Here is a 24,025-nt window from a genome sequence, read left to right on the forward strand (position 1 = left end):
TGGAGTCTGAGGTGTTGACTTGGCCTCCACATTTTCCAGATCTCAAGCCAATCGAGTGTCTGTGGGATGTGCTGGACAAACAAGTCCATTCCATGAATCTCCAGAATCTAATGTTTTTGACCTGTATCTGCATTATTATTATGCATTGTGCTGCTGTTATATAATTGGCCAATAATTGAGAAGCAAGTACAAACAAATCATTTCATTCTGGAGTCCACGTTTTATTCAACATGACCATCCAAAACAAACATCATTTAAGTTAAATATATAAGTGCAATTGTCTAATATGGATTAAAACATTCTATAATTGTTATGATGATAATATTATTAGTAAAACATCCTCGGATGTGTGACGGATTTTAATCATACTACAGTGAAGCACTCGCATAAAATACTCTGTCGATATAAATACAGTAGCTGAAGTAAACGTTCAGTGCACTCAGTGCCATAACATGGCGTTAGCGCCATTATTTCGTTATAAGGCCGCTGTTTCGGATTAGCCGTCGGCCATGTCGTAGTTAGCTGCTTGTCAGAAGTGAGAAGTCAGTGGTACGAATCCCTTTAAGATTTAAGCGTGTGGAGTCTGCTCGTCCCTGATTCTGTGGCTTTTTACCTCCTCTAGCTTTAACAAACTCTTCTGCTCAATTTGCATTCTCAGAATACACACGAGTGACGAAACCTGGCATCAAAAGCACACAACAAATAAGGATAAGGAGTTTTCACTTGTGTGTGTGTGTGTGTGTGTGTGTGTGTGTTAAATTCAAACACACATAGGCAACAAGATACTCATATATATATGTGTCATATATATTATATGATTTTGTATCATATATTTTATAATGCCTCTAGGACTTTTATATGATGCCATGCATAACCTCTTTTAAAAAACTTCTTCAGATGAGACAGCTGTTCATTTTGCCTTCAATATTGCTTCCTGTTTTAAGAAGTGCTGCGTGCTTCAGTCTCCCAGGTCTCCACGTTCCCTTTCCCAGAAGGCTGCAGAGTCTGAAGACGGCGAGTAGCAGCAGGGGAGTTGAGCGAGCTTGGACCGTGAGCAGAATTGAGACCGGGCTGAGATTTGGGTGGGCGTGGCTTCTCATCGTGTCCCTCCCCCTCGAGAGTGGCCTCGCACAACTCCAGCAGTGAGAGCACTTGTTCCCTCAGCGACGTTGCCTTAATCCTGCGTGAGGCCAAGAAGAAAAATGCCTCCACGAAAGCCTGCAATCCCATTCCTGTATATATAGGAAACACACAAATGGCAGATTGATCCAGATGTTCAGCGAAATGAAAATCACACAAAACCAGCCACACATGAGTTGTGTGTATGCCAAAACACATGCTGGTTACATGTTCCAGACTTGAACAACAGCTGGAAGGATGGCTTACAGAGACCAGAAGTAAATTTGCATTTGTGCTGTAGCCGTAGAAACCAAAGTTACCAAGCAATGCTAAAAACAAGAGTTTGACAGTCTTAGTAGTTAAGCAAGAAGCAAGAGAAGCATTGCTTTACAATGATGAGGATCCGTTTAGAAGAAGTTGCTCTGAATTAACAGAACGAATAATACAGTTTAGATCAAATAAACACACGTTTATTACAAAGTGAAATAAATTCACCTAAATATCCTGTTTAGTATATGTACATAATCAATAAGTCAAATCTGCATACACACAGTACAGCTTAGCTTTTCTTCTCTTGCACTTCCCAGGGCTTGTATTCTTAATTTTTTACTTTTGGACGTTGCAGATGGCTCATTGGAGCATGTCATCATCCATCATTATCACTGAGAGGAGGAGCTTTGACATTGCAATGAAAGAGGATGGATTGTCTGTGCTATTTTGCAAGTGTGCATGAGTGTGTATGGTGTGATCCCAGGATCGACTCTGGGTCCTCTGTGACTCTGCCCAGGACAAATCGTTTACCAAAGATGAATGAATGAATGGAAGTACTATGAGAGAGAAATCCATCATCCCTTATTGCTGCCTCTTCATCACACTGATCATCAAAACAAATGGTATTAAGTCTATGAAAAAAAAACCAGAACAACTATGTTGTACAATATCTGATGTACTCGCTTATCAGATAAACCTCAGAGCGTACCAGCCTCTCTGGAGTCAGACAGCGCACCAGCCCAGCGGCGAGTGATGTCGATGTACAGGATGTCCACTGACGCCATGGTGAAACTGCTGTTACTCAGCTTGCAGTTCCTACAAGAGACGGTGTGTGAGTTTGTGTGAAAATTCTAAAGCATTACAGTATCATATATATCTCATGGTATTGGAGCAGGGTTTTAGCAGGAACAGCAATAAAGGCGTTATATAAAGGCGCTTTATAAGCTAGGTCTAGGTGGAGGAGTGAAATGTATACCGCTGCACTGTTTACTGCTTGATTCTGGTTGATCAGAAGGTTTTATCTTAAATCAACAGTGTATATTAATGCACGAGTTCTTGAATGTCATTTCCATAGTAACAACTTGCACAGAAACTCCTCAAGCAGATGCTCCACATGAACAAATGGAATTGTTTCTTTTTCTGAACCTCTAGTGTCAGAGTGATGTAATAGAGGTAAAAGTTTTATTTAAAGTTTTCCAGCATGGAATCAAGGTTTCTTGTATAGCTGTTTTATCTTAAGTGCAAAATGGTTTCCTGGATACTACACTATATAGCCAAAAGTTTTGGGACACTAAATCATTGCATTCCGGTGTTGTTTTTCAGGGGTTGGGCTCGGCCCCTTAGTTCCAGTGAAAGGAACTCTTAATGCTGACATTTTGGACAATTTCATGCTCCCAACTTTGTGGGAACAGTTTGGGGATGACCCCTTCCTGTTCCAACATGACTGCACACCAGTGCACAAAGCAAGGTCCATAAAGACATGGATGAGTGAGTTTGGTGTGGAGGAACTGGATTGGCCTGCACAAAGTTGGGAGCATGAAATTGTCCAAAATGTCTTGGTATGAAGCTGAAAGCATTAAGAGTTCCTTTCACTGGAACTAAGGGGCCAAGCCCAACCCCTGAATTCAATGATTTGGAGGGGTGTCCCAAAACTTTTGGCAACAGAGTATAAATAGATAAAAGCATCACGCTACTGTTCAAGAATAAAAAGAAAATTGCAATCCCGTGTAGTGTAACAGGAATTAATACACTTCAGGTCATGCTGTTATAGGAAAAAAAATCCAATAAGTACAATATCCACTGTGCTTCAGGGTTGTATATATTTTCCACATGAGCATGCTTCATCATGTTTGATTCCATCCATAATAAAGAATCGACCGGTCTTGCCTGATGAAAGTGCGGAAGCTGGTCGGGCCAAGCTTCATGGTTCCTTTGACCCCGAGGAAGCGCAAGAAAATGTCTGCTATTCGTTCTAATATTCGCAGGTAATTGAACTGCTTCATGTACTTGGGGAAGACTTGTTTTAGACACAGAGAGGGAAGTGTCTCGACGAGCTCTGCCTTCTCATCTGATCCGGCTTCCATGACGATGGTTTCGTCTGGAGTTCTGCCCAGGACGTTCGATCTGCTGACAAAAGGAAGAGGTGAATTAAGGAACTTGTGACTAAAGATAAATGTAAATAGCTTAAACACTTCATAACCTCAAGAATGACAAAGGAGGGTTTTTTTTTTTTAAATCAACTAACTAAAAACATCTCAATCTTTACAATTAATAGAAAATTATATACTTCTCATCTGTTTAGATTCTATGTTTATGTAGTAGACTCATATCTTTCCAGAATGATCTGAATCACATAGCAGCCATCTTGAAGGCTCCAGCTTAAGCTGATGAGGTGCAGTAGGTTGTGCTGATTTTCTTCAATCTAATTTTATGGACCATTAGTTTTATGTAATCATTGAGGAAATGCTTGTAGATAAACTCTAGAGCTGAGAAAAGGATAAGAAGTTTTATTTATGCTTGTAAGCTACTTTTGAACCTTTTTTAAAAAATACTGTATATGACACTGAAACCAAAATAATAATAATAATAATAACAATAATAACAATAATAATAATAATAATAATAATTAAAAAAACGCCCCCCTCTAGTACCACACATAGATCGGTGACATTTAGGGAATTTGCTCAATATCAATATAATAACAGGTTGAGGTCATGCTTTTTAGTCAGAAGTAAGTTTTCATTATGATCTACAACATCAGAAGCACTTCACAATGTAATTTTCAGCCTTGTGACCAATAGTCATCTTTTTAGATGTCAAAGAAAGCACCTACAGATGATCAGTGGTTGACCAATAATGGGCTCAAAGCAGAAATATGAAGTTCTTTTGAGCCAGAGAAAATAAGAGCTTGGGGGGAGAGAATGAGACTGCATACTTGCCAGCAGGTGATGGTCCACATTTAACATGACAGAATGTTTGATCAAGAGGTAGAGTAGAGCAGGCCCTATAATATTCTCTCTGATGGATCATAAAAAGCGTTCTTGCCAGAAAACCTATGGCCTACATTTTTTTCGGGCCTGCTGTGGACTCATAAATTCAACTGATGAGTAGGTGCCAGGAAAAAAAATAAATAAATCAGGACACCGGTGCATCTGGAGAAGAAATGAAGCCAATGTTTGCAAATACACTATAAGGCGATAGGTCTGTGACCATCACAGCATATAAGGTTCTTCTCCAGCAAACTGTACAGGATGTTGTTGGATGCTGCAGCTTTACAATTTCCCTTTGAAATCTGTTCCATGCCCCAGTCTACCAAAGGTCACGGTTTGAACTGGAAGAGCTCGAGTGTCCTGCTCAGAATCCCGTGAACAACTTTGGGATGGACTGGAACACAGATTTCACCCTGACCTTCTCACCCAACATCTCACTAATGCTCTTCTGGCTGAATGAACACAAATCCCCAAAGCTATGCTCCAACATCTTCACCAAAGAGTGGAGGTTATTATAATTATTTAGGGGCAGTTCTTAGATACAAGTCTCCCAATTGAACCAAGAAGAATTCTTCAAGATAAACTGTTGCTTAACTGTTACTTTGGAGAATCCATGCAGAACCGTTCACATGAGCAGAAGGTAAGTCCCAAGTGCTGAAATCTCCAACCACTATACTAGCTAATGCTTGGGCTTGGTATAAAGTTAATATTAATGTGCTTTTCTTCTAGATATATGTGGTATCACCACACTGCATCAGGATGTTCCATTTTCTGGTCCATTTCTTGTCCAAAGTGTTTCCCAAGGATCCCAGTCCATGCCTCTAAGCCAAGTGAACTGTATCTCTAAAGAACACACATCTACAGTTGAATTTCTCTAATGTCCCTGAGAGATAACTCTTATTAATATGTTGTCAACAATCACATACTTTCTGGCTATATTCCCTTTAATAACTCTTTTTTTCCCTTAAAAAAATGTCCAGCTGTTTTGTTGTGTCCATGTTCAGCAGTGAATATCTTTGTCATGCCTCACTTTACAGTGGTGGTAAAAGGCTTATATAGTATTTGTAGATGTTCATAATTATTTCTGTTTTTCCCTAGCCTACTAAGGGCAATATATTCACAGAAAAGTTTTCTAAACAAATGTTTCTACCTTCAGAGTTATTGGTGATATCAAACCCATTTCTGCTCTTTCAGATGCCCCAAGTGTTTGTTTGTACATACACTGATCAGGCATAACATTATGACCACCTGACTAATATTGTGTTGGTCCCCCTTTTGCTGCCAAAACAGTCTTGACCCATTGAGGCATGGACTCCACTAGATCCGTGGAGGTGTGCTTTGGTATCTGGCACCAAACTCGCTCAAATCCTTACGCTTGTCCATTTTTCCTGCTTCTAACACATCAACTTTGAGAACAAAATGTTCACCTGCTGCCTAATATATCCCACCCACTAACAGGTGCCATGATGAGGAGATCATCAGTCTTATTCACGTCATCTGTCAGTGGTCATAATGTTATGCCTGATCAGTGTACGTTCATATATTTACAAGCATCATTTTCTTTGCACAGTGGTGCACACAGACTATATACTGGCTGGTGTTATTTTATGTAACTGTCCTGTTTGGTCTTTCTGCACTGTCTCTTGTCTTGCACTTGTCTTATTCTTTGTGTCATACCCTTCTTATTCTTATTAGTTTCCCATCTGTTACACTCCATGTCCAGACTATATAATATTAATATTATCTAGTGCCCCTAGCAGATAGTGATGAGAAAGGATGAGTGAATGACTGAATGTGTGAGCAACAGTGTGAGTGAGTCAGAAGGCAGGTCCATAAGGATGCTTTGCCATTTCCAAACCATTTCAAACCAAAGGAGGTCGTACACAAACATCCTTAGCTGAAACAGCAGAGATTTCCATTATGCATAAGCTCTGGGAATTGTGTGGGAAGTGTTTTTTTAAAAACCAAAATCCATTACAAAAATTTGCAGGAAGCCATCAACCATGAATTTCAACTACATTTCGATGTTCTACTGATGATTATGCAAAACGAAGGAGGTAAAATGCCCACGCACAATCCGACCGTTCGCACTTTCGCAGGGTTCTTGTTAAAACACATCTCCTCGTCTTATTTTCCCCTTAAGCTTTCAGTAAATGCTAAAGTTGGCCGGTGATGTTTCCCAAGGCTGAAGTCAATTTCAGTGCTCCATTTATTTTAATTTAATAGATCATTTGATAACACATGGGGTAATATGAAATGCTCTGTCCTGTTATTGAGGATCCTAAAAAGAGTATGCACAAATGCACATTAACACACACACACACACACACACACACAGCAGAACCTGATTAATCTGTTTTTCATTTCTGGGTCTGTGACAAGTCAGCTCCAGACAATAGCCCTGTTTTACAAATCATCAACTCGGATCAGATGAACAAACCAGCAGACAAACATCTGTAATGAAGTACCTCTGTCGCACAATCAGACACACACACACACACACACAGCGCTCTCTCACATGTCTACTGATCCTTTCCTGAGAAAAAGCTTCTAAATATATAGATTTTTAAAAAATTCTACAAAAACACAAGACTGGTCAAGCACACTGCAGCTTCCGTTTGACTTTATCATTTGCTGAAGGTATACTTCTATTAGCATGCTAGTTGGCTGGTCTACTTCTATTAGCGTGTTTGCAAGGACGTCGTACACTTCTGTAAGTTGTCAGATAAGGACATCTGCCAAATGCTGGAAATCTAAATGCAAATGTGACGGTAGATTGAGAATTAAACTGACTCTAATTAAAACTCGGCTTTAATACACTACAGTAAATGTGTGTGTCACAGAGCCACTAGGTTTTCTCTTCAGACCAGTATGAGCACCACTGCCTTGTTGTTAGGGGCAGTGATAGCCCAAGCGGTTAAGGCTCTGGGATGTTGATCAGAAGCTCAGCGTTCAAGCCCCAGCACTGCCAAGCTGCCACTAGTGGGTTCAAGATCAGGGTTCTTCATCATGTACATCTGACAATAACAAACCTCTTATTATTATTAGACTGGTGACCTCTGACAGCAAAACACACTCACGTGGATAGCTTCCTCTGGGCCGGATCCATAAGGCGCAGTGTATCTCTAATGACACCTACTTTGACTTCCTCGTCTACTGGACTAGGTACGTACTCAAAAACACCAGGTGACACCTGGAACATTGAAACAGAACACCAATAGTTAATAGTGCCATTCCAATACATGTGTGTTTTTATACAAATACTGACTTTGGATGTAAGATCATCTCAAAAAGGTGTTGGCAAAAAATGATATAGAAAAGTTAGTATGTAAACAAAAGCAAAGACATAATGCAATGGAGTGATATTCTTTGAGCAATTTTATTCCATTCCCATACTGTATGGGGGATATGAAAATAGTATATGAAAATAGACAGTCATTGCTGTGCAGGTAACTAAATAAATGAGTGCTAAATGAAGTTTCAGACTCTTCTGATTGCCATCTTCTTGTTTCATCATTAAAACACCCAGAGCCATGTCACCATCTATGAACTCTAGTTTGTTGGCCATTACATTAAGCTCTGATCTCACTCAACATAAATATTGCCCCTTCTGTTGGCTAGGAACATAACCAGTACTAGTAGAACTCATTACCTTTCTTGCAGTATCTTGCAGTATTTAATAAGATGTAACATCCTGCAGTTCAAAACCAGCTTCACCTCATGCATCCGCAACCGATAGTCTTGGCTGAGGTCAGCAAGGAACCGGACATCAGTGCTCTTGTGGACAAACTTCTACATTTAGCTTTGGGGTAATGAATAAATGCTAGAAATACACTTCACACACTGAAGGTTTGGTCATCCAGAAAGCCTCTTTGAACAATTTAGTCCTCCAGCAGTATGGGGATTCTTTCAGGATTTCTCTCTTATCAGGGCAAGACATTTGTGCCCCAGCTGATAGAGTGTTTACTGCCTCTGGCAGGGAAATCTGCACATCTCACTGTGCCACATTTTAAGCAGAAATTGGATGCTCTTTGTCTGGGACTTTGAGTTGTTCCCAGTCTTGGCAGTCCCACACATGACTATAAAATTCTGTTGTTTAGCAACAGGAAACTCCGATTCTACCTGATCTCTGTTTAGTAACATGCCCAATATAACAACATATAATAACACAACCTCAATTTGATTAATTGCCCACAACAACCTGCAAAAGGTCCAGCATATCCCCATGTTTCAGGACTTACTACACAAAGGGGACAAATGAGAACTACTGTAACCTAAAGATTCTTTGTAAGGTGATGCTACAGTGTCAAGTGCATAGATTTTTCATAGATCGGAATTGCACTGAAATGATCAACACCATACTTGCAAAAGATATTTCCTCAGTTTTGATGGCGGTGACAGAACCTGTTGTCCTACACGCTGGACATCTCTAACATATCCCACAGTTGTTCAACAAGGTTGAGTTCTGATAACTGTGAAGACCATAGCATATGAATTACACGGCTTTCTCCATCATCGTCATTATCATCATCATCAAACCATTCAACAGGCTCTCATGCCTTGTGATTAGGGTGGCGGAGTCATCATAGAAGAGACACTCTTACCAGGATTAAAAGGATTCATCATAGAATAAAGGTGATCAGTCAAGGTGATCTCAAGTGGCATGAGTGGACTCAAGTGGACCCAATCCCATGGCAGCTCCTACTGCATACTGCCAGTTCACTGTAGATCAAACATTCTGGCTTTATATCGTTCTCTCAGTATATGGCACACCCATACTTACTGTTTTCTCTATATTTCACAGTTATTCCAGTATCATAGCTATGGAATGTTAGCTTTTGTCCACAATTTCTAACCTTATTTATTGACATCTTTCCTACTGATCTAAATACAGATGTCACTTTAGTCACTTTTCTGATTGAAAGCCAGCTTTTGTAACTGAAACTGTTGCCATCTGTGCCTCTCGTCATCTTGATCCAAAACCAAGGTCACCTGGGCCTGCTCGGCATGATGCAGATCATGGAAGGTTGCTAATTACTTACTTTTATCATGCAGAACACCTGACTAGAAGCATCTGTTTCTCCCCTCATTGGTTCAGGAATGTGTACATACCTTAAAATATCGAGATGTATAATAAGCATTGAACTTTCTTGTTTGGTCATACTCACTTCCTGTTCATGTTCAATCCTCATGCTCGGATTGGCATTGACTTCCAGCAGAACAGGCTTCAAGTTCTTCATCAACAGGATGTCAAAGCCCAGGATCTACAGAATGTTCAGAGGATATGGTATTGTTATTTCATTTATCATTGTGGTCATACACCGATTAGGCATAACAGTATGACCACCTGCTTAATATTGTGTTTGCTGCAAAAACAGCCCTGACCCATTAAGGCATGGACTCCTCTAGACCCCTGAAGGTGTGCTGTGGTATCTGGCACCAAGATGTTAACAGCAGATCCTTGGTCCCACTTTGCAACTTACAGGACTTAAAGGATACAAGACATAAAGGACTTACTTTTGATAGATACTGACCGCTGCAGACCGGGAACACCCACAAGAGCTGCAGTTTTGGAGATGCTCTGATCCAGTGGTCTAGCCATCACAATTTGGCCCTTCATCAAACTCGCTCAAATCCTTACGCTTGTCCATTTTTCCTGCTTCTAACACATCAACTTTGAGGACAAAATGTTCACTTGCTGCCTAATATATCCCACCCACTAACAGGTGCCATGATGAGGAGATCATCAGTCTTATTCACTTCACCTCTCAGTGGTCATAATGTTATGCCTGATTGGTGTAGTAAGAGCATAGATTATCTGTTTTTTCCATTTTTGACTCAAACTGTAATTATCCCTGTGAGTGTACCATTAAACATACCTGGAAACAAGTAGGTCCTGGTTTGCCTGGTGGTATATCAGCTTGGTAATAGACCTTCAATTCGGGAACAAGTGCAATAACTGTCTTGATAACCAACGCTATGATATCTGACCAAACCTTCTTAATGTCCACTCCTTTGGAGGCGAGACGATAAAGGACACTGGAAAACGTGCGCTTGCTTCCTGTGTTGCAGCTGTCCGAGTGCACGAAATTCCCGCTGTGAATGTTCAGCGAGTAGTTCGTTAAATGCATGAACACATGATTGAGGTTTTTCTGACTTGGCTCCTGGTAGGGTTCGGTGCAAAATCTGGAAAGGCCTTCTTTGGCAATATAGATTTCTAAAGGATCCAGAGAACGAACGAGAACATAAAGGCGAATGTCAAACTTGAGCTTGTCGATGAGGAGTGGTTTCTGAATGTACTCTTGAACCACTGCCTGCTTGACTTGTGATCCTGAGATGGCCCGGAGGTCAGCAGGGTCGCGGATGAGGTAGATGCCGTCGCCTTGGGAACCGGAGTCAGGTTTGACAATGAACGTGGGTTTGAGGCTGGAGTCGCTGTCCTTCAGTAGACGAATCTGTAAATGATTCATTGGGTTAAAAGAATAAACAGGAAAATACATACACATTTTCATTTCAAGAAAAATCTCCTCTTTCTAATTTACAGAACTCTGCTGCCCTCTACAGCATTTGGGATCAAAATGTACTTTACAATTAGGTAGTGACAAAACAAAACAAATTATGCCACTCAACTAAGCAGGCAAAGATGGAAATATTCAGTAGAACAAACTCCAAAATTAAGAATCATCGCTCTCTCTTTACAACTAAAGCGTGCATAAGGAGCATGTAGAATTAAGCACTTGTCATTCATGATTAGTTGATTTCTGGCAGTTAAATGGCTTAACCTAGTTTTACTGTGGTTCTCCCTCTGCCAATTATTAGCACACAAACCTGCACGGAGCTAGCGAACAAAAATAGACTGCGTGTGAATGAAAGTGGGAAGAAAAGATTGCACTCAGGGGAAGTGGCAAGTACAAGGAACAGCTGCTGATAAAGAAGCCCTAAGCAGGTTCTGCTCGGTGGTTAAATGTTATTTGTGAGCAGTCAGGAGTAGATGCTCTGCCAAGCCAAGAGTATAACAGCTACTAGTTGCACAGCTGAATATAAATAAAAGCAGTGTAGAACTTCAGCTCCACCACAGATAATTAAAATATGTTGTATGTTAACAATCTGCCTTTGGGAAATGCTGAATGACAGAATACAGTGGCATCCGAATGCACTTCCTAATGAATTTTCGCCTTAAGTATTAAAATTTTGCAAGAAATTTGTATTGGCATATCAAGTATTTTTGGCATATGAACAAAGCAAACAGAACCGAAAGCCATCTAAGTCGCGTGTACGTCCGGGAGACGTTCACAACTTGTTTACGTCAGTGGAAAGCCAAGTGAAGCCAACCAAAGCGAGTTTACGAATTTTTTTTCAGTCAGCGAAAGCTCTTTTGAGAGTCAACCCACATTGCTTTTAGCAAGCTAGGTGAATTTACGTGCGTTTTTTTTGTTGTTGACAGATTGGTGGAGTGGATGGTCTGTTCTATTTATAGCCCAAGCTTGGTGTCACGACTTCCTGTGAGGACCTTTGAAAAATTAGTAATATTGGTAATATTTTTGGGTGGCTGAAACGGATTATCTGCATTTACATTATTTCTTATGGGAAAATTCATATCGCAATATGAATTTTCACCTTAAGAATGAATTAAATTCGTATGCCGAGGTTCCACTGTACACTTTAACATTACTTGACTGGTAAAATGGATTTTAAAAAATCTTTTTTTTTCCCCAGCAATTTTAATGTGTGCTTAATAATTTCAGGTTCATCTGCAGTAACTCAGCATTTGGACATCTAAGGGTAAAGTTTATTCCACCACCTAGATGCCAGAACAGAGAGGAGTCTTGATGCATGCCTTTCTTTGGACCCTGAGAGATGGTGGGTCCAGTCAAGCAGTACTAGTCGAGTGTTAACCTGTAAACTCAAGTATAGTGGTCATTTACATTTAAACTAGGATACCATAGAACTTACATTCTCGATCAACCAACCACAGATTTCTAACATTTAGATAAACATAATTTCTATGTAACCCTGTTGACTGATAATTGGGCAGTGCATCTCTTTACTGATAAAGCATAGAGCAGAAACTGAGGATGGTTGAAGACCTACTCAACAAAGCTATAGGGTTGTGTTTACTGTAAATGACACTATGCATTCTCAGACTGTGAAACCTATACTATATTCCTAAGAGACTGTGGACACTTGATCATCACATGTATATGTGGTTCTATTACAAACTGTTGCCACAAAGTGGAAAATGTACAACTGTATGGGATGTCTTAGTGCACATGTCTTTGTAGCTTTGCAGTTTCTCTTCACTACAATTAAGAAGCCCAAAACGTTTCCAACCTGACCATTCCTCTTTCCATAACGACACAGGTTTGCCAGGAATGAACTGAAGAACTCAAGTGGTCTTCACAAAACCTAACTGAACTTTGGAAAACACTAGAAAAAACTCGTAGCTTGAAATGTCTGCATTGTCAGTACACTCTATAAATCGTGAATCTGACAGTTGCTCAAATTCAGTGAGTAATGAACCTCATCAATCACAATCAGAGATGTGATCACAACCTGAAACCGTTATATCTGAATCCTGTTTAGACAATCTGGATCAATGATCCAGATCCTTGAACAAATCCTTGATATTTTCTAACAAATTTGGCTATTAATCTTTCAGGTCCCAAATTGCAAACAAAACTAGTAGCCCCACTGTGGCGGTTACTAAGGATTCTGTAAATGAAAATTATATAAAAATTTGTTCATCCCACTAACTTCATATCCGCTCGCTCATGCCTGCATATCTGGTTGTTCATGCCTGCATGAAAGAAAAGGTGGGTTATAAACGAACTATAATACCAATCCAACGGTAATAATATTGTTCAGTCTAGTTCTCTAACCTTATGCCAAGTCCATTTAACTCCCATGCCCTGAACTGCTTCAAGGTTTCACCACCTCAGTAGACCTGGCCCAACTCATTAAAGGCTTAATCATTAGCTTACCAGTTGGATCAAGCAGTCTCCATGGTGTCTCTTGTAATACATTACTTTTTGCATTCCTTTTTATGCTAATGTTGTGTATATAATTCCGTACCTGAGTGGAGAACAGCTGATACTCCTCAGGTAGGATCCACGAGCGAGGGTAGAAGTTGTACTCCTCCGGGAAAAGCTGCTGCATGGTGCGAACCGCACGGCTTAAGTTGATCTTGCGCAACATCTCTATCATTCCTGCACATAAACAGAAGACGGGGTTTTCGATTACTGCTACAAGATTTCTAACTGGAAACAACATTTGGCCTAACGCTGACTAGGTTCCATGAGATCAATGTCAAAACTAATTAACATGGCTTAGTGTAAGGTCAAGTTAAGATTTAAACATAGTCTCATGCTAGTGGACATAGAAAAGATATCGGTTTCAACCCTTTTAACAGTCAGGGTGGTGAGTATCACCTGGAAACCTTCATTTGCATATACATACACATGCCAGGGGCTTCCAGAAAAGTGACAAAGTGATGCATGATGCAGTACTTGAAATAAGTACAGCTGTCATACACCCATTTTTCCCTTTCTTTCTTTCTTTCTCTCATCTCATCTCATCCACACCAGACCACCAATACATCTCTGTAACTATGGTCAGGGATACTGGTAACCTATCACCTATAGCTATGTATTGGATAGTTGTGTCTGGCCATAGTCAGTTTTCTTAAATTCTAATGGTTTTGAGAATGTTAAACATTGACTCAGTTTCATTAATGCATTAGCATTAATAGTGGTGTTAGCTTAACTCCTTGTCTGACAAATTAGCTCAGTGGCTCAGTGGTAGTATTTACCACAGGGTCAGTTCCCTTGCTTCCATCTTCTCAACCAGGGGCTTGTATGTGCCAAGTTAACTGGACTCCACTAACTGACTAGTACAGGAGTTGGGTTTCCTCCATGTACCCCTTATCTCTCCACCAGGTGGTGCCCTCCATCTGCATTATCAGTTCAGATTCCTCTGTCAGTAGGTCTCGTAAAAATGTGGTCGAGTAACATGGTCACTGCTCAGCCAGTTGCATTAGCTGATCCACTTACACATATCACTTGGGCTGGAGTCTGGTTTCCATCCCTCCACAGCCCATGGCTACATACTGATAGCATGCTTGAGTGATATTCTCCCCACCATAAAGCATAGTGTTTTCATTTAGGGTGCAAGGCCCCTGTCTTTAGTGTTAGAAAACTTTGGAAGCCAAGAATAGGCATCATCTATGAGCTCACTGCCTTAGCTCTGACCATCTCACCGAGTCTGTTTAACATTCTCTTTGCAGACTGCTGCAATGCTGTTGCCAACACGGCATGTGTGATGGATTTAGACCCCAATTTGAATCCGATCCAAAGAACGCAGCCCCTAAGAATGGCAGGGGCTGGCAATGGGGTGATCTGCAGCCAAAAATATTGCTCACTGGGCAGTGAATAAAGCAGATCAGCGAGTCTTGATCTCCCATTTCACAGAGAAAAAGCACCTGTTCCATTGCCAGCACCCAGCATTCTTGGAACTCAAGGCCTCAGTGATATGAAACCCCAAGCTTACCAATCAAGTTTGTTCCAAAGTTTGGAACTGAAGACCTCATCGCTCAGAATAATGGGTTCTACTGAATGTATTTTCTCAGGCAGAAGAAGGAAAACGGTTACAATCCCATAACAGATTTTAGAGGGCTGAACTGGTTCTTAACAGCCCTTCCATTGGCATGTTAAAATGCTAAGAGCTATGCAAATATGGGACTGGTTCAGGGCAGTGGATTTGTGCAACAGCTATTTCCATGTTCCCATGGACTCAAACCACCAATGACGTTTGAGATTTGCCTTCCAAAGGTAGGCATTACATAATCCATCCTTTAGCTTCTCTCTTGCACTACAGATCGTCATGATGTATATATGCAAGTTTCTCTAAAGCATTGGTTCACTGCTGATTTGGACAACTGACTCCTATCATTGAGGACAAACTAAAAACAGACATTTTTTTCATGAGGGGCTGCCTTTTCTAAACATGACTAGCCCACTGGACAGTGGTGGACATAATCACCATGATCTATAAGCAGGTTGGACGCCCAACCTGTACTATGACATGCCACTCAATGAGTAGTGTCTCCTCCAAATGGCCATTAGTTGAGCTGCTGCTTGGGAATCCCCATACGCTATCTCCAGGTTAACTTATTTAATATGACCCCTCGCAGAGCACAGAGATCATTAGGCTATGAACCCAGGATGACTGCCAGGGTAACCTGACATTTAAAACCAAAGAGCTTGACGAGATTTTTTCAGGGAAGGATGGCTGTATGACATCAGTATTTATTGCACACACATCATCATACATCACTGTGACACTGCTGGAAGGTCTTGACATGCATTCACAGACACAAAAAGAAGGTGTCCATGGGATTGGACTGTCCTTGGTATATATTTAAGAGTTCACTGAACCACAGCTACAGACAACTGGTCTGTAGGCAGCATTTTAACGTGCAGATTCAACGTTCTATTACTGGAAGGCCATAACCAAAATGATATTGGTTTTTGATAATAGTATGATCATGCTCACTCTAAATAATTCAGTCTACTAATAGGAAACCTGTTTAAATTAATGCTTTGTATGTGTTGATAAGAATTTTAATATTTTTACATGAACTATACATAATTATTCTCTTAAATCCATTTGTTCAGTGTAACTTACCTGGGAACTTGTTGACCTGCCCTGAAACAATATTCTCGTTATCATGGAAAGAGACGCCATGCCAGTAAATATCACATGCTGCCCGTCTGCCCACTGGAAACTGAGAGATTAAAATAGAGAAGGAAGGAAATGATATTACAAACCGCATTAGATTCCACCTACAGATCATGTCATTATATTTCAAATGGAGATAAAAGTAAAAGTGTAAAAGAGTAAAAGTCTGTTAATAAGAAAAATTAAACAAACAAAAAAAGACTTTTGGGTCTTTTGCTCACTTGGGTTTCGATTGACTCTTCACATATGTATCAGGGTTACAGAGGGAGAAGATAAGTCTTGATATAAGCTTGACATATTACACAAACGCAAATATTTAGTTATAGCTAGCTCGGTACAGTACAGTATAGTATAGTACAGCTAGCTAATTATAGTACACCATAGATTTTTGAAGGCACCTTGTTGTGATAGTAAATAGCTAACACTATCATTCCTGATGGTAGTTACCTATAACTGTAGCTACAGTAGCATTATATCTGTAACTAGCAAGTTATAGTACAGTGTAGATTATGGAATGCACCCCACTGTGACAGTAAATTGACAACATTTTCATTTGCATTTTGTATTTTTAACCTGTCTCTTTAACCCTCCTTCAACCTGAATTTTCACAACTACTGTTTAGTCTTGCTAACTGTTTACAGTCAATTAAAAACTTTTGTGTATGACATTTATGTACTTGTATGTATGTATGTATGTATGTATGTATGTGCCATATTTCAGCTGTGAGATCTCATGAGTGAGTTCAGGGTTTTTTGAGCCTTCTGGGCCTTTTGTAGGATGAAATATAAACGCTATGTTGCATGCAGTGTGTATAAGATGACGTGACTGAATTGGATTCTGTGAGGATTAGGTCAGTGTTTAACAGGCTAAAAGAGATGAAGCAGTGTTCCTATATTAGGCAGCTGGCACGCTAATAGAACGAGGGATGTGATCAGATTAGGAATGTGTGCTTGGTTGGGTTTCTGAGGAGGTCATACTCGGGATTCAAGAAACACACACACAGAGTATTAAGAAAAAGTTCTACTGTCAACAAAGACAGTCTCATTAGACCCATGCCATATTTTAAATCTTGTATCAAGCTTTTAATGAAGCCTTTAACAAAACAATACATAACTACAGAAGTAACAATGACAACTACATAAAAGTAGCTTCCCCACTGTCTTTAAAGTCCTTCATCGACCTGAAAACATGGTGAGACAGAAATAAGCTTATCCCGGATTAATCACTAATCACGCTTAATCATTTCCTACCTCTAAAGTGCGACCCGTATGCTGATGTCAGCAGGCAGCGCTGACACACGTTCCTGACGCATCAAAGACTAGCCATTGTTACCTTTCAACTTATCCCCAACTTATCCCTCACTTTAAAACACAGATTTCTCCAGCCACAGCAATAATACAGGCAATTTCATGTTAATTGCCACTTCAAGAGAAACATTTGGAAATTAGCCATGAAGAAGTTTCATGATCACATTGTTGCCCTGGAGAACAAAGAGGAGGTCATCGGATCAGACCATCGGATCAGAGGTCATAAGATCAGACCACTGAATGATGTTGTGATATTTAAGGATTAACTACAAAAGTCCATTGGAATACAAATCCAGAGACGCCCTGTGAGCAAGCCACAAAATGAGCAATAACTGATGTGTTGTGGTCAAGTTCTGTTTAACGTCATACACCACTGGTATGAAAAATCCCCAGAGTCTGTGTAAAACCTGCTGGTAGATGATTAGTGTTTTGGAACTATTTTGATGACTGTTGGCTCAGATGATTCATGGCACCATGAACAATGCTATAATAATAGGTACCATGATATTTTAGCCTGGAACAGGAAGTTAAGACTTGGCCACAGATGGAGATCTAATACCCGTGCTCTGACCACTTCTGCTCTTGGATCTGTACTCCACTTCTGGTTGTAGTTCTCATCACTTGGAGGCTGCTCACTATTGCTGACCCCACATGGACAGCCTGGAGATATATGAGCTTGCTGTAGATGATACCACTTAGAAACCATGGAAATTGCTTTGGACTGGAAAGAGTCCTGCACTCAAGTCCCTATCAGTGACCAGTTGATATCTTCAAGTTATAACTAGAATGGATTTCCTGGTTACACAACTGCAGTTTCTGACCAAATAATACAAAGTTATCAAAAGAAAATTATTTATTTCCTTTCAAGGAGATTATTACCTCTCGAGGTTTCTTCCTCATATCGTATAAGGAAAGTTTTTCCTCACCACCCTCACCTCTGGCTTGCTCATTAGGGATAAATATAAATTTTAACTGTATAATTTATATACTTTTTTATATGTATTTCTGTAAATCTGCTTTGAACAAATTAAAAGCGCTATACAATAAATTTTAATTGAATTAATTGCCCAAATCTGATCCAGCATGACAGAGTCCCAGAGCAACAAACCAACCTCCATGAAGACATGGTGTTCCATGCATGGTGTGGAAGAACTCGAGTGTCCTACACAGAGTACTCAACCCCTCTGAACACCTTTGAGATGAACTGGAACACTGACTGAACCTCAGATATCCTCTCCTGACCTCAGCATCTGAGGTTGTAGGTTGGTGTTTAAGGTACTGGGTTCCTGATCGTAAGGTTGTGAGTTTAAACCCTAGGTCAACCCAACTGCCACCTCTGGGCCATTAAGCAAGGCAGTTAACCTTCAGTTGCTCAGTTGTATAAAAAGTGGGATAAATTGTAAGTCGCTCTGGATAAGGGTCTCTGCCAAATGTAGAGGTTATAGGTTTACATTTTTTCTTTAATTAAAACAGAAAAATTCGCTAGAAGAAATCATTTGTTCAGTTTCTTTAACACGACTATGAGAATGTCCGGTTGAAGGAAAAGAGTTTTGCTGCTTTTGTGCTATTAATTAATAGATGATATTGTTTTTAGTGTTCGGGATGTGGTTAATATGTGCACAAGGGTTTTACACTTCCGGTAATCAGAACACAAGCATTAAAGATGTGTACAGAAACGCTTCCGTACTGTATATAAAGATTTATATTTATTCAGTGTATAGCCTCCAGGTAGTCCAGCGGCAGGATCTTGTGCTCTCATTGCCCTGGTCTGGGTTCGATTACTGGGCATGGAGCTAACCCAGACACTGAAGAGTTAACTGTCAGTGCCAGTCCCAAGCCCGGATAAAATAGGCATCTGGTGTAAAACCTTTGCCAAATCAAAACATGTGGACCAAATGATCAGCTGTGGCGACCCCAAACAGGGAGCAGTCAACAGAACAACATTTATACAGTATATATATATATATATATATATATATATATATATATATATATATATATATATATATATATATATATATATATATATAATCTCCATTCTGTCTTTAGCTTTTAACTTAAAAATGTAAGCATACTTTACTGCTCCTTCACAAAGATCCTGGTTGACCTGCTGACCAATCAATGGCTGCTCATTCTGATTGGCTGGGAGATCTTGTGACATCACAGTCACTATATGGATCCAGCATGAGAGAAAAAGCATATACACAAAAAATATACACATACATGACTACAAATTTATCCAAAATGCTCATCGTTACCATGAAAACTGTTGCAACCAAATACAAAGTACGGACTCAAACCCTTACACGTGTTACTCTCCTCTTTCACACCACCACTTCTAGTAACTTAAGTGTCTTCGTTTTGTTTTCCAGACAGTCTCATTAACAATATCACTATCCAAGAACGTTATGGAGCCTTTCATTTTATCGCCGGCGGACAGCACAGGACAAAAGGGTGAAGCAGATACGGTTCATATGAACGCCAGAGGCTTACGAGGAAGGTTTATTGTTACTAGTGAGTCCTGACGTGCATTCATCGTGCATATAACTTGCGCCAGGCAGCCGTCACACAACACGCGAGGCCGTGTGTATGGTTCTGTGTAACGGGTAATTAATATATTAATAAGAGACATGGGGTCATCATGGTTTTCTGATAGCATAGACGGTGGAATGTAACCATAGGCGAGCGACTCAGGAAGTGCTGAAGGACGAATATTCAGCTAAAGCGGGAATTTGACTCCAGTAAACAATGAGCTCATATGTTTATTCATTGGACACTATGTTATTTTATGACATATGAACAAATTGTGGATCATTCTGGTTTAGCTTTTACTTAATAATAAAATCTTTCATTCATTTATGAAATGTTCAATGACAGTTAGTAGTTAGGATTCTTTATGTTCATGGCAAAAGGAATTGCAGTTGAAGTGAAAACACTAAGAAATGACTAAGAAACACTGAATGTACACATTGGGAATGAATGCAAAAACTATATATAACAACTGCTAGCATATAAGGTGATTTTATTTCAAGCACAAACCCCTGAAGCAAAGGAAGAAAAGGCAAACGGCAAGCAGGCATGACGGAGACATTCTGCATGCTTAAAGTAAGCCTCTTCTCTCCATGCTTCAGGGATGTGATTGAAATAAAAACACATGAACCTGGGAATCGAACCCATGACCCTGGAGGTGTGAGGCAAACCTTCTACCCACTACATTTGGCCACATTGTGTTATATTACGCATGAAATGTCACAAAGTCATGAGATTAAACTGAATATCAGTAAGTTATGTACTGTGATGCCCTTGTGTTCCATTCAGGGTGCATTCCCACCTCGCTCAGGGACTGGCTCATGATCCACCTCGACCCTGACCAGTAAAACACTCTTGCAGAAGATGAATGAATGAATGAATACTCTTGCAAAGCAAATCACACATTCATATGTAAGGAACAAGCAGAGGATGAGTTACACACGTCTCTGTGTGACGTCAGAGTTCTCTCACCTCTTTCCATTTGAGCTGTCTGATGCTGAGCTTGAGCGCCTCCAGAGACGTTTTGGCTTTGGACGTGTCCACCGTGACGTATCTCGCCTTTCTCACGGCTTTGACCGTGTTCTCTTCAGCGGCTCCGCCGTTCGTCTCAGCCTTCCCCGAACCTTTAACCGGGAGCGCGTGCCGGCGTGCGCCCTTCACCTGGACGGAAGCGCACGCGCGGGGCTTGTTCACGATCAGGTCCGAGTTTCGCTTCACGATCCGGGTTCCTGGTTTGCTCTTAACTTTACTGCAGCTTTTTTCGGATGTTCCAGTGCTTTCTGGAGCAGGAGGCGCGGATGCTGGTGAACACACCGGCATGTGTCCGGTATCCTCCGCAGCGCGCGCCTCCATCTGATCAAGCACTTTAGGCTTCTCATAGTGATCACTCATAATGCCTCAGCTGGCCCATAAGCCTGTTAATCTATCAGATCGAGCTAAATAAACAGACTAAGCTCTCAATGCATTGCATTCAGATAAACGGGCAAGTACCAAAAAATAATACGCAGTTATCTTATCATACTTGTTGCCAAGTTGATTGCATTTACGCCAAATGCCTATTTTTAATTATTTACTTTTACTATTATTACTCTAGAGTGTACACACTCGTACATACAGACTACACGATCTAAATACTAATTACATACAAATTATATAATAATATAATTATTTGCATTAAAAAAAACCTTGGATGATGATGGCAACCCCACCTACACATGCCAATGAAGCTCTAAGCCTCTACTGCATCCAGCTACTAATCATAGCATTTTTGTTACTGACAAGCCAATCTCTTAATGCATCTGGATCGTATTTTGCCTAAACAACGTCAAGGCATGATTAGTTTCACTAACACTGCCCAAACTGACCACTCCCTTCAGGACCTGCAGCCAAATAAGGGGAAAAAGGGAATAAGAAAGAGATGTTAAATGAGGCATACATAAATCACTTAACTTAGCTAGCTTGATAAGCATTTAGGTATGACTATATAGGTATAAAATCATCTGTAAGATGTGTGTCACCTGTTATTTACGTCTGTTATTCCATTAAACACATCATCATCATCTTCTTCTTCTTCATCATCATCATCAGTGTTATTTTAATATCACGCGCTTTTACTTTAACCGTGCAGCGAGCTGTTTTTGTAACGCAGAGTAATTAACGAGGATAAAACAATCCCGCTTAAAAACAGAGCCATTATCAGAAACACTGGAAGTATCTAGGGTTCTTCATGCTCTTCCTCTAGCAGAAAACTCTCCATGTCCCAAAGCGGAGGATGAAAGCGGCAATGTAACCACACTCACCGCTACTGTTTTGGTACAGTTGACCACGCAACGGACGGAAGCTGCAGATGGACATGAGACAAAACGCGTTTCCTGTTTATATACTGTATATATATTTTGAACCACTAGAGGCGCGGTTGATAGATAGATAGATAGATAGATAGATAGATAGATAGATAGATAGATAGATAGATAGATAGATAGATAGATAGATAGATAGATAGACAGACGGACAGACAGATAGACAGACAGACAGATAGATAGATAGATAGATAGATAGATAGATAGATAGATAGATAGATAGATAGATAGATAGATGGATGGACGGACGGACGGACGGACAGATAGACAGACAGACAGACAGATAGATAGATAGATAGATAGATAGATAGATAGATAGATAGATAGACAGACAGACAGACAGACAGACAGACAGATAGATAGATAGATAGATAGATAGATAGATAGATAGATAGATAGATAGATAGACAGACAGACAGACAGACAGACAGATAGAAAGACAGACAGATAGACAGACAGACAGACAGACAGATAGATAGATAGACAGACAGACAGACAGACAGATAGATAGATAGATAGATAGATAGATAGATAGATAGATAGATAGATAGATAGACAGACAGACAGACAGACAGATAGATAGATAGATAGATAGATAGATAGATAGATAGATAGATAGATAGATAGATAGATAGATAGACAGACAGACAGACAGATAGACAGATAGATAGATAGATAGATAGATAGATAGATAGATAGATAGATAGATAGATAGATAGACAGACGGACGGACGGATGGACAGATAAATAGATAGAACTTTATTGTCATTTACAGATACATAGCAACGAAATGCCATTTAGCATCTACCAGAAGTGCAAATAATATAAATTGTGCAAATGAACAAGTGCAGATAAATACACTATATTGCCAAAAGTATTCGCTCACCCATCCAAATAATCAGAATCAGGTGTTCCAATCACTTCCATGGCCACAGGTGTATAAAATCAAGCACCTAGGCATGCAGACTGTTTTTACAAACATTTGTGAAAGAATGGGTCGCTCTCAGGAGCTCAGTGAATTCCAGCGTGGAACTGTGATAGGATGCCACCTGTGCAACAAATCCAGTCGTGAAATTTCCTCGCTCCTAAATATTCCACAGTCAACTGTCAGCTGTATTATAAGAACGTGGAAGTGTTTGGGAACGACAGCAACTCAGCCACGAAGTGGTAGGCCACGTAAACTGACGGAGCGGGGTCAGCGGATGCTGAGGCACATAGTGCGAAGAGGTCGCCAACTTTCTGCAGAGTCAATCGCTACTGACCTCCAAACTTCATGTGGCCTTCAGATTAGCTCAAGAACAGTGCGCAGAGAGCTTCATGGAATGGGTTTCCATGGCCGAGCAGCTGCATCCAAGCCATACATCACCAAGTGCAATGCAAAGCATCGGATGCAGTGGTGTAAAGCACGCCGCCACTGGACTCTAGAGCAGTGGAGACGCGTTCTCTGGAGTGACGAATCGCGCTTCTCCATCTGGCAATCTGATGGACGAGTCTGGGTTTGGCGGTTGCCAGGAGAACGGTACTTGTCTGACTGCATTGTGCCAAGTGTAAAGTTTGGTGGAGGGGGGATTATGGTGTGGGGTTGTTTTTCAGGAGCTGGGCTTGACCCCTTAGTTCCAGTGAAAGGAACTCTGAATGCTTCAGCATACCAAGACATTTTGGACAATTCCATGCTCCCAACTTTGTGGGAACAGTTTGGAGCTGTCCCCTTCCT

General features: G+C 40.4%; 1 protein-coding gene across 2 annotated transcripts; it reads right to left on the reverse strand.

The window, feature by feature from the left end:
* Positions 1 to 35: 35 nt before the first annotated feature.
* Positions 36 to 22,286, reverse strand: ttll11 (tubulin tyrosine ligase-like family, member 11). 2 transcript variants are annotated; one of them, XM_058382736.1, is made up of 10 exons: positions 21,970 to 22,286; positions 20,924 to 21,831; positions 16,062 to 16,161; positions 13,452 to 13,585; positions 10,259 to 10,834; positions 9,548 to 9,643; positions 7,460 to 7,572; positions 3,277 to 3,516; positions 2,099 to 2,205; positions 36 to 1,232 (listed from the first exon to the last, which is right to left on the reverse strand). In XM_058382736.1, exons 2-10 carry the CDS (start codon positions 21,341 to 21,343, stop codon positions 940 to 942), a joined length of 2,079 nt encoding a protein of 692 aa, XP_058238719.1. In that variant the 5' UTR covers positions 21,344 to 21,831; positions 21,970 to 22,286; the 3' UTR covers positions 36 to 939. The 2 variants fall into 2 exon arrangements, with proteins under 2 accessions (XP_058238719.1, XP_058238720.1); XM_058382737.1 differs by having other exon boundaries at positions 3,277 to 3,513; positions 21,970 to 22,285.
* Positions 22,287 to 24,025: the final 1,739 nt, after the last annotated feature.

Source organism: Hemibagrus wyckioides, linkage group LG28, assembly GCF_019097595.1.
Source record: "Hemibagrus wyckioides isolate EC202008001 linkage group LG28, SWU_Hwy_1.0, whole genome shotgun sequence".
NCBI lineage: Eukaryota > Metazoa > Chordata > Actinopteri > Siluriformes > Bagridae > Hemibagrus > Hemibagrus wyckioides.